A 17,645-nucleotide genomic window follows, 5' to 3' on the forward strand; every position below is an offset into this window, starting at 1 on the left:
GGATTCAGCAAATCCTACTCTTTGGTGTATAGATGAGGGGCATCACCTCAGAGAAATTGTTCACCCTTAAATTCTACATGTGGGAGGGGCAGGGCCATGGAAATTCAGTGGTGGCAGCATTCTACCATCTTCGGCCCAGAGAAATTCTGTGGATGATGTTTCCTGTTCTCCCTTTGTAGGAGTAGTTTGTGTAAGGGAGGAGAGGGCCCTGTGTAATTAAGCATTGTAGATAAATATGAGAAGCTTGACTTTATCAGCACAAGTTGGAGACTATTTGTCCATCCCTATATATTGTAATAGGGAAAAAATGTCATTTCGGGAGAGAAATCATAGATTATATTTTTTTAAATTTTAGTGTATGGGTGTTAACATTGGTGTTTTGGACAAATTCCAATTTGGACAACTGTGTTCTGCTTTTTAAATTCCCCCTGCAGTTTCAGTTAGATATTGTATTCTTCATTTAATTGTCCTGTGTATTGTTAAACAGGTGTTAGGATTTATCCCAGAGGTAGCTACTTTTCAGCACCCCCTGCATAAATTTTGTACAGTAACTCCTCACTTAAAGTCGTCCCAGTTAACCTTGTTTCATTGTTATGTTGCTGATCAATTAGAGAACATGCCCTCTGCCTTGGAGCTGCTCCGTGGAGCCTCCTACTTGCTGTGCAGAGGTGGGGGAAAGAGGGGTGCTAATGTCAAGGTGTCCCCTCCCTCTGCTCCTGCCCCATGCTCCTGTCCCCCATCTCCACAGAGCAGTGGGGGGACATGACAGGGCTCAGGACTGAGGGAGCGTGCTGGCAGCAGCTGCTGTCTCAACATGCTGATCTACTTAAAAAGGCAATGTACTTAGAGTTAGGTCAGTATACTTAAAGAGGCAATGCACGTTTCTCTCTTACACACATGGTATGTGTCTCTGCCTCTGTCTGCCATGCTGTCTTCCCTCCCTCTGCCTTGTAGAGTGTGAGGCTACATTAACAATGTGTTAACACTTGAGGGCTCAGCTGAGTGCTAGTTCATCATTTAGCAGTAAGGCATTCTCTGGGAAATATCCCACCCTCTTCCACCCTCTGACTTTGTCACCTCAACCAAGCTTCACAATCATCATTGCTGTGTACAGTATTAAATTGTTTGTTTAAAACTTATACTGTGTATATATATGTGTGTGTGTATATATATATATATATATAGTCTTTTGTGTGGTGAAAAATATTTGCCTGGAACCTACCCCCACCCCCACATTTACATTAATTCTTATGGGGAAATTGGATTCGCTTAACATCGTTTCACTTAAAGTAGCATTTTTCAGGAACGTAACTACAACATTAAGCGAGGAGTCACTGTATCTTAGTTTAAATCTGTAAAGTATTTTAGTATCCTCTGGAATGACAGATACTATGTGAACATAAGATGATTATTAACCACTAGTTACTAATAGCTCAGTGGTTTGAGCATTGGCCTGCTAAACCCAGGGTTCTGAGTTCAATCCTTGAGGGGGCCATTTAGGGAACTGGGGCAAAAATTGGGGATTGGTCCTGCTTTGAGCAGGGGGTTGGACTAGATGACCTCCTGAGGTCCCTTCCAACCCTGATATTCTATGATTCTATGAATAGACTTTTATATTTTGTATTCAAGTCTTTAAAACTTTCAGTATTCTTAGATTCCTGTTCGTTTAAAAAAATACGGTGCTGTGTCTACATGTCATTTTTTCCCCTGTGACTTATGGATTCTCCTACTAAATACCTATATCTTCATCCAGGTCAGAAGTGGAGACAAACGTTCAATAAAACCAATTACCAAATGTGACAGCAGTACTCAGACTGACACCCATATATTGCCTCCAACTATTGTGAAGTCGTATGAGTGGAATGAATGGGAACTGAGGAGAAAAGCCATAAAATTGGTTTGTATCAGTATTATCTGGAAAATTAAGCCTTTCAAAATTTGGCATTTTTGGCAGGAGGTCAAACTAGATTATCATAATTATTATCCCTTCTGGCTTTAAAATCTGTGAAGAGACAAGTTCCTGTAATCATTTTCTATCTGAGCTTATTTCACCATATTTCATATTCCTGTTTCAAAAGCTTCCCCCCCACCAAACTTTTGTTTGTTTTTGATTTGAGCAATATTTTCCTCGCTAGATCCATTGGTTCTAAAATCTCAGGCACTCTTTTAGGTTGTAAGAGCCTTTCAAATAACAGTGAATTTTTAGGGTGCTACTCTGTACTAAATAGGGTGACCAGACGTCCCGATATTTAGTTCTTGTCCTGCGTCCCAACTGACGCCATTTGTCCCGATATTTTGCTTTGATGGCACTCTGGCTTTTTTTTTTTTTTTTTTTTTTTGCTTGGGGCAGCAAAAAACCTAGAGCCGGCCCTGGTGGGGTGGTGAGCCTGGGTTGCCCCCCCATGTGTCCCAATATTTTGTTGTTGTCATTTGGTCACCCTAGTACTAAAACAGCTTAACTAATATAAATAGCGTAACCATTTGGAAGTAATGTGCTATATCTTACTTTTGTAGTACAATGATACAAAAAGGGCTAAGATGATTTTAAAAAAAGTTACAGCAAATGAAGCTGTATACATTAATAAATATAATACCACCAAGTCACAAGAAAAAAAAGTTGGAGTAACTGTAGTAAAGTGTGGGTAAAAACGCCACTAAGAGATTATAAAACTACAGAGAGTGAGTTGAAGAAAATATCGTGCAGGGTTGTATAGATGAGAGAATCTGTAATAACGGTCTCTTGTATATGAAAATGTGTATTGAGCTTTTTCTTGCCTTTTGAAGTCTGATTTCAGACATCCAATGAAATGTGTATATTTTATAACACCGAGTTGAGTATTCTGGCCAATAACAAATTAGCTGACTGCCAGGTTTGCTCACAGCAACATTAACTTACTATCAATTAGGGGGCCTGATCCTGAAATGAGTTCTGCTTGTGTAGACCTATGTGGAAGTCACTGAAGGATTGGGGCCTTAATTTGTTTCATAGTAAATTATTTTTCACTTTGTCCCAACTCCTTCCATGTTGACTCACATCATCCAGTTTGCAATTTTTTTGTGCATATTTTGCAGAGGACCAATTCTGAGATGTAAACTAGCACAGCAACAAAATAAATGCATTTTTTGTTGTATGTAGAATGTTGAGGCAGGTTTTTGAGGTATCATCACTTAATCTGTAGAAGTATATGGCCTGCTGTTAGAAATTGCAGGTATGTCCTCAATGTTTTGGCTGTAAATTAAAAAAAAAAACCACCCCAAACAATAAGTACCTTTCAAATAAGATTATTTTTTCTTACAATGTGCACTGCATGCTATGGTTTCAATTGTTATACAATGGTCATACAATGTTGGGGTAATATTTTCATCTTAAATCTGCACAGAAGAGCTCATCTCTGCAATTCTGCTCATTCTCCCTACCATGAACTCTGCACACGTCATGTAGGGAGAGCAGACTATCAGAGTAAAGATCCACTTTGCGGAACTGAAAATGGAATTTTATCAATCTTGATTATCCATCAGTTTGTGTAATTGGTTACTGTTCTCCCTCTTAGCATTATCCTTGATGGCAACTATAAGACCTTTGTTTCCCAAATTGTATTTTGGGACCTTGGTTTTAAATTGTATTTTAAAATATAGAAAGATCAACTCAAATCCATTAGAGCAGTAGACACAGACACTACCTCCTCATTATATGTTACCCTGTTACCGAGGGTTTTTAGGACCCAAAGCAGTGGTAACTTAATTGTTTTATTTTAGGCAGTGTTAGGAATAAATTATTGGGAACACAGCTGAAAGATTGATATAAGTAAGCATGCTTTTATTTAAAACCACTATTTATTAGTTTTAAGCACATATAAACATAAGCAATAGGTTTAGAACATTTAAAAAAATTATTTAAAATTCGAGATGGTGTTGAGTAATTAGTAGCAGGTCAGCGATGGCTGGTTGCTTTTTTGCCAAGAGTAAGGTGTTAGGAAAAAGTTTTTCAGGATAGCTTTAGAGAACAGTTTTAAAGTACATTTTTCATTTCATTTTCTTATAATTAATTGTTATCAAATATATAGCTTATAATGACTTTTATTGGGTTGGTTTTTAAAATTTAATAAATTATTAATAAAATATGTTAATACTTTTAGTTATAAAAAGTTTTTATATTAAACACACTTAAACTTATGGTTTTTAATTAGTTATTTATTTTTAGTTTTATAATTGGTTGGTTTTTTTTTATTTTGATTAGCAGAAACTGCAAGCCTGCAGCTAGTATTTGACTTTGCCTTCAAAAGTCCTGCTTGTTCAAAATAACCCTTAACTATGTGGTGTTTTATTTTATTAATTTGTGGTGGCTGAGTGCACACAATATGGCTAGTTAGTTTGATCAAATTCTGGAGTAACATACCCTTTAATTCCAGGGTAATACTCCCCTCCTTAAAGGTTGTATATTTTTAATATTAAGACATATACATATGTGTAATAAGTTTAGTGGGTTACTCGTGAAGGCCGAGCATTAGGCTCAAGGCTTTTAACTGAGACTGAGCAAGAATTTTCTCGCTGGCACTTTTAGGTTTTATCCCTGATTTTGTCTTGTTAAAGACCATGTACTTATTTTTGGGGAGTATCTGTGGTCTACAGAACCACTGGCTTTGCAATCAATTGATTTTTTTTTTTTTTTAAATTCAGCACATCAGTGCTAGGAATATAACAACCAAAGCCACCTGAAACATTAGAATTACCACAATTGGATGTAAGGCCAGATTAAGAATCCCGGTTGCCAATTAAATTTATTTTAATGGGTACAGGCATTGCATTAGAGTATAAGGTATATTTTTTATTTAATTGTCTGTATTTTAATTTAGGCATTTGAAATTTAAAATTACATTTGAATAGCCACAATTTGATAAAAACATTTATTTTTATGGTAATTATGGATTATATTGTGCACATAATTAATTGTGAGCACAGGACATTAACTTTTAAGACATATATAACTATTACCCACATAAACAATTACAGATTTATGTGCAAAGGGATTTATGGCAAAATGGCATTTTCTGTGTTGTTTTTAAATATATATGTTGTTGCCATAAAGCATTTTTGGTACATTTATATTTAATTTTAGGTTTTTTAAACAGGTTTTTAATTTTATTGTTTTTTATATGGGGACTTTTTATGGCCCATATTTTATAATTTATGGGTTTTATTAATATTGAAGCCTACAGCTATAATAGGAAAATTTTATTTTATATTTGCTTTTGACATTAATAAAATAAATGTAGTAATTTTTTAAAAAATGTTTGATTATAAGTAAAATGTATCATTATTATTTTATTTATTTATTTATTAGGATTGCAAATTTTTTTTTTAGTTTGGGTGGAACTTTTTAAAATAATACTTTTAATTTTTAATGGGAGTATATCATACCATTTCACATTTATTTTTTACCATTTTGATCATTTACATTTGCATGCATGTCAGAGCCAAGGAAACATTACTTGAGGGCACCAACAGCCTGCAGGAGGTGGAGGTGGTCCTTTTGGGGGGATTGCTTAATTCCAAAATAACAACCCATGTTATGGTTTGTTTCATACAGTCCAACAATAACAAATTTATGCCATGTGATTTATATTCTTTTACATCAATACTAATATTAAAAGTTCATTGGAAGGAGGAACAAACTGACAGTTGATTTTAAAGACCTGGCTCTACAGTATGAAGAACTCACAAAAAGCTTTTTAGTAGCCTTTTCCACAAAGGTTGCCACAGCAGATTGGTGCTAAAATGACATATTCCACAGTTAAGGATTTGTAAAACTTGGGGGCCATACATGTAAAAGAGAAAAATATGCATCATTGTAATCTATAATACTTCCATTTCAGAGAAAAATTATATTTAAGAATAAAATCTCATAGACATTAAGGTCAGAAGGGACCATTATGATCATCTAGTCTGACCTCCTGCACAATGCAGGCCACAGAATCTCACCCACCCACTCCTGTAATAAACCTCTCACCTATGTCTGAGCGATTGAAGTCCTCAAATCATGGTTTATTCTGATTTTGTTTTCATATTTAGGCTAATTTGCGTAGGAAATTAACTCACTCAGTGCAGACTAATCTCAGTCATATGAGAAGAGATAACTCCACCCAAGTGTATCTGCTAAAGGATTTTGGCACACAGACTAGACTTGACAATTCTAGCAACGTACCCAGGCCACAGATTTTCCTGGCAGGTCTCCGAGGAGGATCAACCCCAACTACTTGTATGGTCAAAGTGAACTTAACCAGAGCAGTTGATGAAACCTAAATGAAGTTTAAAAGGAGATATACTAAAGTGTAGTACATGTTTTTTTAAAAATCCAAATAGATTTCTGAAGTAATGTATAGTAAGCTGAATTCTATGTCCATTGATTCAAAGAGCTGTTGTTATACTTCATGGTTTCTGTTAGGAGCAGCTAAATGGCATTAAGTGATAATGATTATAAAAAGCCTGAAACATCCAATTTAAAAAAAGTAGAATCCAGGCTTGGCTGTAAATTCTGAATTAAACTGGCATTTCTATGGAAGTGTGCGTTTTTGGAATCCTTTAATGTTTTAATACCCTGAGTGCACATCATAACACTACCCTTAAGAGCCTGGTCTTTGAACTTTGATTATATTGTAAGAAGAATAACTGTTATGAGTTAGAGAGATCAAGAGCTAGATTCACAAAGGGACTTAGGTGTTGCAACATTATGCCTGGGTGCTTTGTTGCCGAGTGGAATTCTCAGCTCTGAGTTAGATGTCTGCCCGATGTCAGGTGTTGTATGGGGAGAGTTAGGTGCCAAAGAAAGAGATTTTCAGAAGCCAGCAAGCTGAGCCATCTAAATTAGCCAGAAGTGAAATGCAGAGGGAAGAGAGAGGGTGTAGGTCCAGATTCTCAGAGGTATTTAGGTCCCTAACTCCCATTGATAAGGGCCTTAGGTTCTGGACTGAAGCACCTCCCTCTACCCTGGATTCTCAGCCATGATCTTTGGAATTGGGCAACTAAGCCAGATCAGCCCTTTTTCACGAAAAATGAAAGAGAGAGATGCCGCTGTTCCATGATAGTCCAGTGGTTAGGGCACTGATCTGGGAGACTCAGATTCAAATCCTTCCTTTGCCTGATTTGGAGCAGGAATTTGAATCAAGCTGGCCCAGGTGAGTGCCCTAACTACCAGGCTATTGGGTATTCTGGGCTGAGCTGCTCTCCAGCTCTTCTGATGAAGCTTTTTCACTTTGTATAAATAATTTGGTATTCACTGGGCTAGAGCGAGAGACTGACTCTATCACCCAGTTGTTAGGGCACTCACCTGGGATGTCAGAGAATGAAATTCAAATCTGTGCTCCAAATTGGGCAGAGTGGGGATTTAAACCTGCATCTTCCACATCCCTGGTGAGTGCCCTCACCATTGGGCTATTGGGTATTCTGGGAGACACTTTCTCTCTTGCTGGCTTTTTTGTATGTGCGGGGCCCGCACCTACAGGATTGGGCAACATGGGCAGAGGAAGGTCTAGTTTGAGAATCTTGCTTTGGGCTACCAAAGCTTTCTCTTGCACTAGGGTTCCAAGATGCTCAATAGCAGTGAGGTGGTGTCAGGACATAGGTGGTTTTGTGCATGCCCACTGTCATAAATTTAGGTGCCATAGAGATTTAGGTGCCTATCGGATTAGGTGGCAGTCGAGCAGTGGTATTGAGAATGTCAGTGATGTCTAAATGGTAGATTTAGGTGACTAAAGAGGCAGATAGTGCCTAAGAGCCTTTGTGAATCTGACCCCAATCCTCTAATTTTTGTTCAAACAAAACTCTCATTGACATGAAGTAATATTAACTAGAGGAAAATCTCCTGAACCGTTTTTCTATAATCTTCCCTTTCTTGGTAGAATCACTGAGAATGAAATGATAAATTGGCTCCAGCAGTACCAGATCAGTCAGTGTGCTTGACTCTTCCTAATCAAACTTTCTCCTCGGCATTTTCCCACTAGAATAATCCACAGAACCATAGCTAACAGAGACTCAGATGTGGTGGTGTGCTCCTTGACAGCTATTACACCAGTTTTATAGGAATTCTAGCTTTCTAAGAGTTTTCTGTATTCAGTGACTAAATAGTAGTGAGCACACTAAAAATGACTAGTAGATAGTTGTAGACTTCATTGTAGCCTTGCAAAATTCTACTTTCCTGGTAACTTTTTGTTTTTTTACATCCAAGTAAAATATCTGTTGGGTTTTTTTTTTTCCCATCATGGTTAGGGCAGGCTAGTAAAGTATTTGCCTGGCAAATCAAATGCTCCTCATAATTTTACAATTGAATGAAAGTTTGTCTTTAATGTATGAGTCAAGATGCAACAACATCTTAACAATATATAAGGATGAAGAAACAGAAAAACACTTTTCAAGAATGTTGGGGCTGATCGATGTTTAGCTCTTGTAAAATGTGTTGGGGTATTTGATTGTACAAAACCATGCTAAGTTTTTCTCTATCCTTTTGTTCATGTGCTGCATTCAGCTCCATCTTCAATGCTGGGCCATATAGGGAATAATCTTTTTAGAAATGTGTGATGCTGGCAGACCAGGTGCCAGTTCATGCCAAGGCCCCTAGGTCTCAAATGAACACTGACAAATGTATAGACTTTACGAAATGCTTGTAGGATGCTGCATGTATTAATCTCACTTATAATATTTGTATTCCATTTTATAACGTTATATTGAGTGCTTGCATTGTAACCCACTGTAACTGTGTAACTCACCAAACAGGAAAGAAGCATTAATTAATGTAAAATGCTGGCTTTCTACAGAAGGTGTTAGGTCCTGCCCACCAAATAAGCCAGTGGTTCTCAAACTTTTGTACTGGTGACCCCTTTCACATAGCAAGCCTCTCAGGGCGACCCCTCCAATAAATTAAAAACCCTTTTTTATATATTTAACACAACTATAAATGCTGGAGGCAAAGTGGGGTTTGGGGTGGAGGCTGACAGCTTGCGACCCCACAAGTGACCCTCTGAGGGGTCCCGACCTCCAATTTGAGAACCCCTGAAGTAAGCCATTGTGAAACATCAAAGAACAAAGACTTTGCATTCTTGTACCTCCCCATCCCCACCCCCATGAAGAGGAGACCTGCATACGAACTCATGCCATGAGTTTGAACTCTGGGAGCATAGGGGTCAACTAAAAAATTAGTGGGTGCTTAGCACTCACCAGCAGCCACCTTCCCCCTCCTGCCCACTGGTGGCTCCACCGATCAACACTTCCTCCTCCCTCCCAGCGCCTCCCGCCCACCACGATCAGCTGTTCCATGGTGTGCAGGAGAAGCTGGGGAGGGAGAGGGAGGAGCGGGGAAGGGGCATGCTCGGGGGAGGGGCAGAACTGGGCAGGAAGGGACGGGGGTGGGGGCTTGGGGCGGGAAGAGGCAGGGTGAGGGTGGGACTTGGGGAAAGGGGTCAGGTGGAGGTGGGGCCTGGGGTTTAGTGGGGAGTTGAGCACCCCGTAGGCCTGGAAGAAGCCTGTGCCTTTGTCTGGGAGGAAGGGAATAAAAATCCCTGATAAGAAGAAACTGGATCTCTATGCTGCTTGGACTTTGGGAGGGCAAGATTTCTAAGCATAAGGAAGGGATCCCCATCTGCTTTGCCTGGGTTAGCCATAGCAAACAGAGCTTGCATATTACAGCAGCTTCTATTATCTTTTGGAGCCAAAGACAATAACTCATTTGTGTGTGTATGTTAATTGTTTTATCTTTGCAAATAGCTATAATTTTTTTGTCTTATTTAACAATTCTTTAGTCAGTTTATTATAAGATTGCCTGCAAGTGTCGTCTTTAGTATAAGATCTACAGTGCAACTGACCTGTGGTAAGTAGGCTGACCATCCGTCCCCGTTTTGGCCAGGACAGTCCTTTTTTTAACCTCTGTCCTGGCCGTCCCGACTTTTTTTGGCAAAAATGGGCATTTGTCCCATTTGCTCTTGCCAACTTGATCAGTTGGGAGGAGCAAAGAAGACAAATGCCCACTTTTATCAAAAAAGTGGGGTGCGGAGGAATGTGTGGGGAGTGAGCAGTAATGTCAGCCCCACAGAGCAGGGGAGGCAGTGCTCGGGTGGGGAGCAGGCAAGGCATGGGTAAGCAGTGACGCCAACCTTAGCCTTGCACGGGCAGGGTCAGGCAGGCCTTGGGCAAGCAGCGTAGCCAGCCCTGCGCGGAGGGCAAGACTCGGACAAGCGGCTAGGGCCAGCCCCACATGGGGAGGGTGGAAGGGCTCAGGTTAGTCCCACGCAGTGTCACGTTTTCCCTTTGGGAAATGTGGTCACCCTCGGGGTAAATGACTGGTTTTTTGGGATTGGGAGTAACCTGAATATTGTGATTTTTGGAGTAAGGGACCATCTATCAGAAAGGCAAGCTAAGGGGACTGTCTGTGACTCCACAGTTAGGCTGCTATAGTGCCTGAAGAGTTTACATTTAATACTTGGTTGGTGAAGTCTAAGTATAGAACTCACAACCAGTTTGGGGTGCGTGCCCTGCTTCTTGACAGTCTGCCCTGAGGATGGCACTCATGCTCTTGAGCCAGTCCAGAAAGCTTGACATAATGACTTGGAGGGACTCAAATAGCAGGGCCTAAGAGGGCTCTGGGGTAATTAACTAGGCTGTTGCCACACAGACAATGGTTGCACTTAAAACTCATATTAACTCTCTTTCCACTTAACTAGGTTGAAAGTTAGATTAAAGATACCTTGCCTACATTTTTAAAGAAGAATGGGGCAAATCCATGTGACGCACTTCCAAAAAAAAAAAAAAGAAAACGAAAAAACTGCCTGAGGGTGGAATAGTTTATGAATATATTCTCTCCTCCCTATAGAGGAGGTAACCTCTTTTCTTGCAGCCCCAAACCTCTTTTAGCCAGCACCATAGTGTGCTTGTTTAGGGCAGCCTGTGTGTGTTGCTTCTTTCTCTGTATGTTCCCAGGTGTGCTTCTCCTTCTCCCCCACAAACTTAGCCAAAACAATACCCAGTGAAGCCCTCCGCCCAGTTAGCTCAAATCCTGTGTGGACTTGCATATGCCTTTGTTTTAAGTGGGGACTGCCATAAAGGAGATTAACGGTTTCTATTTTAAATGAAAGACAGCGGTTCCACCCACCAGCATCAATAATGTTTTTCCCAACTCACAACACTATATAGTTTATTTTTCTTTCATCTGCACAATGGTAAATTATCTGGGTCCTAATTTTCAGGGTGCTAAGCACCTGCAGCTCTCATTAACTTTAATTGATGTTCAGCATCTCTGAAAACCAGCCACCTAATGCCTACATAGTCTGCAATTTTTATTTTAGTGCTCAGTAACACTGCAGTAAAGAGACAGTAGCAAATGAACAGGCACAAGAAGGGCCAAGGCTAGAAGAACATGGTAAATAAGTAGATTATAACTGTCAGGTTTACCTCAGGTGGTGTTTATGTATTAAAATGTCAGCCTCCAATTAACTCTCCTCTCACCTCCACAGCTGATAGAGGTGTAGCGATTTCTGACTTCTTAGTCCAACGGTCCCCAAACTTCTGAGGGTCGTGCCCCCACCCTTGCTCCTGTTCGCGTCCTGCAGCCCGCCCGCCCCCCCCCCCCCCCCCCCAGGAGTTGGTGCTGCAGGGATGGTGCACTGGGGCAGGGGGCAGACAGGGTAAGGGGGATGAGGCTTTGGGTGGGTCTGGGGCCAGGGGCCGAGGCTGGGGACGGGAGTGGGGCCTGGAGCAGAGCCGTGCCGAGGCTGGGGACAAAGCCAGGACCCGGGGACACAGCTTGGGGCATGACTGGAGCAGAGCTGGGGGTGGGGAGGCGCTCCCTCCCCACCCCCTTGGGGGCTGGCCTGGGTCCCACCATGCCTCCCCCTGGATGTTTCTCCATGCCCCTCTGAGGGGCACACCCCACACTTTGGGGACCCCTGTCTTAGTCCCACATCTATCATGTCAGAGTGCTTTGATCTTCTCTTCCCCTGGCACAACTCTTTTTAAAAATTATAATAATTCTTTATTTTTTGTGGCTCATTCTGATGCCATTCCTAATTTAAGAACTGAAACTGTGAATGCAGTAAGTAATATCAGATTGTAAAGTAATAATAGGGCACTTTCAAATCCTTTTACACCAAGAAAAAATCATTATATCTTTAATTTACCAATTCTGACAAGAAATGGTTGGCCTTCATTATAACCTGCAACAAAAATCTATAGCTATTTTTCTTTCCCTTCTACGGCTTCTTCTTTTAGGGAGGGTAGGAGTGGCAGTTATGATGTTGTTTACTATGTTGGTGCTGAAACTTTACACAGACTAAGGTGGGTTTTGTGATACTTAACTATTTAGAAATCACTTTGAAATCTTCAAAGAAAATACTCTGTGTAGCACTGACCCAGCTTCCATCTTTACTGAGGCTATCCAACTTCTGCTGAAGTCAACTGAAAGTGTAAATTATCACAATTGCCATGAACTCAGAACATGAGATCAGAAGTTGCAGTTCTGCTGTGATGCATTTTGGGACATCTTCAGTGACGTTGGGATGGCCAGGTCTTTCTGTGCATTGCCACTTGCTAATAAATTATACCAGTTGGCATCCATGCTGAAAACTGGCCAAGCCATAATTGGCCTAGCAAATCTGAACATGTGACAACTGAATAATAAACATTAAAAATGAATTCAAAATACAGTTTATTTGCTATTTCATTTATTCCTGAATATCAGTTAGGAATAGGAGTTGCACACTTCAGCTGTGTACAGTTTGTGTTCAAGCATTTGTACTTATTTGGAGACCAGCAAAAATTAATTTAAATTCAAATGTTTATGGTTGAGGAAACACCCAAAGGGCAGTTTCACAACCAAATTCCTGTGATGCTCATAAAAACAGGTGTTGAATTCCAAAAGCTCAGATAAGGATTTTTAATCAAGAAACTGTCTTGGATAAAAATCGTGTTTATTTATACATATATAATAGCCTGTAGAACCATTAAACAGGAATGTCTTTACATAGGCCCCAATCCTCCTCTCAAAGAAGTAAATGGCAAAGCTCTTCTTGACTTTAATTGGAGTATGATCATGTACCCAATTAACTTTTTTTTTTAACATCCAGTATGCTCACATCTTTGTTATTGTAGGGCTGGTCATCAGGGCTGGGAATATGGATTAATTTAATCTTTTCACTTATATTCATGTAAGTACAACCCTGAAATACAGGATTGTACTAAGTATGTGGGACAGAACTAGTGGTATGTTCGGACTGTGTGTCAAAGGTATGCTTCCAAGCTCATTCCACCTGAGATGGTGCTCTCAATGTATAGTACAGATGTTCAGAATATGATCATGCAGTCTTTGCTGGATTCTTTGGCCTGGACTCCCTTTCAGTCATGTTCATATATACCCCTAGGCTCTAAGGAGATCCTTGGTGGGGCTCAGATGCCACGCAGGGCTGCTTAGGCTTGTGTGATGAATTGGGGCTATATCTGTGCAATTTATAAATTCTGAATGATACTGTGAAGATATATTATTAAAAACTGCTGTATTTTGAGTGCCTATATGTTTATAGATCCAGGGCCTGAAACATGTACACCTCAGACAGATGCAAAGGGAAATAAGGTTAATGATAGTGCTTAGACTTCACAAAGGTTATACAAAAAAAGCAGCTGCATCCTTATAAAAATAAAAGGAGTACTTGTGGCACCTTAGAGACTAACCAATTTATTTGAGCATGAGCTTTCGTGAGCTACAGCTCACTTCATCAGATGTTTACCGTGGAAACTGCAGCAGACTTTATATACACACAGAGAATATTCTCTGTGTGTATATAAAGTCTGCTGCAGTTTCCACGGTAAACATCTGATGAAGTGAGCTGTAGCTCACGAAAGCTCATGCTCAAATAAATTGGTTAGTCTCTAAGGTGCCACAAGTACTCCTTTTCTTTTTGCGAATACAGACTAACACGGCTGTTCCTCTGAAACCTTATAAAAATAGTTTAGCTGTTTCTTCTGGAGGAGCAATGGAAAGTTACCAGGAGGAAAACAAAACAGGCCAGATGACCAGGAGTGGCTAAAAATAAACACATAGGAGCCAGACAGGAAGAGGGAGTGTGTGGGGAAAGAGAGAGCAAGATCACAGAACCTGGGTAAGAGGGATCCAGAAGAGAGAGACCATCCAACATGTAGTAGCCTCAGGGCATCCCTGTCCACTTTTGTGAGACTAGATGTCCCTAAGGATTTTGGACAACCCAAGGGACTTGGACCCCTGCTCCAGAGGTGTAGCTAAAATTGTGCAAGTGATGTAGTTGCACCCAGGGTTCATGGCTATGGAGGCCCTACCAGACAGTGCAGCATTCCAGTGTAGTGGGGTTGCTACACCACTCATTCAAATTGGACCTGGCTGGAAGTTCTCAGGGCAGTGGGTGAGGGACTGGGGGGCAAGTTGTAGGTGGACTATCGGGTGAATGGGGAGTGTTTGGGGAACTGTGAGGTGAGGCGTTGGGGGTGCGTGAGACACAGTGGGGTGGTAGGTTGGGGATAAGCAAAAGTTTAGATTTTGGAATCAGGAAGGGGGCCCCTAACTTATTCTTGCATTAATTAGAGCCCTAGGGCCTTGTTACACCACTGCCCTGCCCAGAGAATGTGCTGGAGTGATGAGGAAACTGAGGCAGAGACATTGCATTTAGTGCTTATCTTGTATGAACTGTACTCTCCTGTGCTTTACATGATTAAATATAAAAGAGCATAAAGATATTAGACTGTACAAAGTGTGTATGTGTGTGAGAGAGAGTTTTTTCACAACTGCTGTATGCTCCTGAGAAAGTTAAACTATGAATGGAAGCTCCACACCTTTTGGGTGGAGTCCTGTGAAAGGGGTTTGTTTAACTGGGGTATCTATAGGGAGGGAATGCTGGACTTAAGGCAGGTGGATTAAGGAGCCCCATTTCTGAAAAGAGAGAGCAGACTGAGAGACTGTGCCCAGGAAAGGTGATAGAGAAGACCAGTGGAGGAACCAGTGCAGCAGCCTGCTGAGGCTTCAGAAACTTCATAGGAGATGTAGAGCACTCAGGGGATGCAAAGCACAGACTCTTGCATTCCCCTCACAGCAGGTGAAGTGCATGAGCAGGAGGGAATGCTCACTAGGATCTTTGACACCTTGGTATCTTTTTGACTGTGGTAGTGATGGGGAATAAATGTTGGTACCCATTAAAAATAATCCCCCAAGCCCACCCTCGTGTGATGCCAAAATGAGCTGTCACTCAAAGTAAATTGTATAGATTGATTATATTTACCTCCTTTCTTTGATAAGTAATAAACCAGTTAACATTGATCAAGTATAATAATTGATAGCCCCAATTAAAATTAATGGGGAAGTTAATATCTCCCAGAGCTGTTATTCTAGGCTCTCTGCAAACTCAAGCAGATGTGACTGTGTCAGTTACTCAGTTCACATTTTCAGGTTTTCCTAGCGACCACAAAATGAAAACTGAGATTCTAGGGGACCAGAAAGAGTTTGAGAGATGTGCTGGTAGGTTGTACCACTACATATTGCCTAGACTGATCCCTGATTCCAACTATCAGGCACTGGGAACAGAATTTTTGTGCAACTTCTTGCTTTAAAAAAAAATAAATTCAAATTGAGCCCAAACCTAGAAGCATTCAGATAATAGACTTCAACCATGTCTTTTCAGTAGGGCTGTCGATTAATCGCAGTTAACTCATGCTATTAACTAAAAAAAATTAATCGTAACTAAAAAAATTAATCACAATTAATTTCACTTTTAATCGCATTGTTAAACATTAGAATACCAGTTGAAATGTATTAAAGTCTTTAAACCATGATTTGAGGACTTCAATAGCTCAGACATAGATTAGGGGGTTATTACAGGACTGGGTGGGTGAGATTCTGTGGCCTGCATTGTGCAGGTCAGACTAGATGATCATGATGGTCCCTTCTGACCTTAAAGTCTATGAGTTTCTAAATATTTGTGGATGTTTTTCTACATTTTCAAATGTATTGATTTCAATTACATCACAGAATACAAAGTATATTATTATTTTAAATACAAATATTTGCACTGTAAAAATTATAAAGAAATGGTATTTTTCAAATCACCTCATACAAATACTGTAGTCATTCTCTTTTTTGTGAAAGTGCAATTTACAAATGTAGATTTTTTTTTGTTACATAACTACACTCAAAAAACAAAACAATGTAAAACCTTAGAGCCTACAAGTCCACTCACTCCTACTTCTTGTTCATCCAAAAGCTAAGACAAACAAGTCTGTTTACATTTACAGGACATAATGCTGCCTGCTTCTTATTTACAATGTCACCTGAAAGTGAGAACAGGCATTTGCATGGCACTTTTGTAGCTGGCATTGCAAGGTATTTACGTGCCACATATGCTAAACATGCGTATGCCCCTTCATACTTCGGCCACCATTCCAGAGGACATGCTTCCATGCTGATGGTGCTCTTTAAAAAAAATAAAGCATTAATTAGATTTGTGACTGAACTCCTTCGGGGATAATTGTATGTATGTCTCCTGCTCTGTTTTACCTGCATTCTGCCATATATTTCATGTTATAGCAGTCTCGGATGATGACCCAGTACATGTTGTTCATTTTAAGAACACTTACACTGCGGATTTGACAAAATGCAAAGAAGGTACCAATGTGAGATTTCTAAAGATAGCTACAGCATTCGACCCAAAGTTTAAGAATCTGAAGTGCCTTCCAAAATCTGAGAGGGATGAGGTGTGGAGCATGCTTTCAGAAGTCTTAAAAGAGACTTCAGAACTGGAAACTACAGAACCTGAATCACCAAAAAAGAAAATCAACCTTCTGCTGATGCCATCTGATTCAGATGATGAAAATGAACATGCGTCAGTCTGCACTGCTTTGGATCGCTATCTAGCAGAACCCATCATCGGTATGGAAGCATGTCCTCCAGAGGGGTGGTTGAAGCATGAAGGGACATATGAATCTGTAGTGCATCTGGCATGTAAATATCTTGTGACGCTGGCTACAACAGTGCCATGCAAACACCTGTTGTCACTTTCAAGTGACATTGTAAACAAGAAGGGACAGCATTATCTCCTGAAAATGTAAACAAAACTTGTTTGTCTGAGCAATTGGCTGAACAAGCAGTAGGACTGAGTGGACTTGTAGGCTCTAAAGTTTTACATTGTTTTATGTTTGAGTGCAATTATTTTTTGTACATAATTCTACATTTGTAAGTTCAACTTTCATGATAAAGAGATTGCACTACATTATTTGTATTAGGTGAATTGAAAAATACTATTTCTTTTGTTTTTTACTGTGCAAAGGGAAGCTGCAAGAGCAGTCACCACCACTCTCTAGTTGCGCAGGTACATCGTTTCAGGCAGCTGGCAGAGAGGTAAATCACCACAGGGCTTGGGACACCCCAGCCAGTGGCCTCTACCCTGAGCTGGGATCAGCTGCTAATCCTGGCTGGGCTGGAGACAAAAGAGGACAGGACTTCCTCTTCCCCTGCAAGGAGTGGCTGGAGCTGTGTCAGACCTACCCCCAGAAACCTCCCCCAGCTGTGGGACGCTCAGCATCCTCCGCTGTGCGGGGGGAGGGGTCACTGTACAGGGAGCTGCTCCTCCATCCGCCCAACCCCCATGCATCCA

General features: G+C 40.6%; 1 protein-coding gene across 3 annotated transcripts in view; it reads left to right on the forward strand.

The window, feature by feature from the left end:
* Window positions 1–17,645, forward strand: part of CFAP206 (cilia and flagella associated protein 206) — a 46,959-nt gene that overhangs the window by 26,272 nt on the left and 3,042 nt on the right. The window contains exons 13-14 of one of the 3 annotated variants that reach the window (XM_048845041.2): window positions 1,754–1,897; window positions 6,070–6,559. In XM_048845041.2, coding sequence (XP_048700998.1) covers window positions 1,754–1,897; window positions 6,070–6,300 — 375 coding nt within the window. In that variant the 3' untranslated portion in view covers window positions 6,301–6,559. Of the gene's footprint in view, window positions 1–1,753; window positions 1,898–3,380; window positions 4,435–6,069; window positions 6,560–17,645 lie in introns of those variants that run through there. The other 2 variants (XM_075126568.1, XM_048845045.2) reach the window with 2 other exon arrangements.

Source organism: Caretta caretta, chromosome 3 (genome assembly GCF_965140235.1).
Source record: "Caretta caretta isolate rCarCar2 chromosome 3, rCarCar1.hap1, whole genome shotgun sequence".
Classification (NCBI taxonomy): domain Eukaryota; kingdom Metazoa; phylum Chordata; order Testudines; family Cheloniidae; genus Caretta; species Caretta caretta.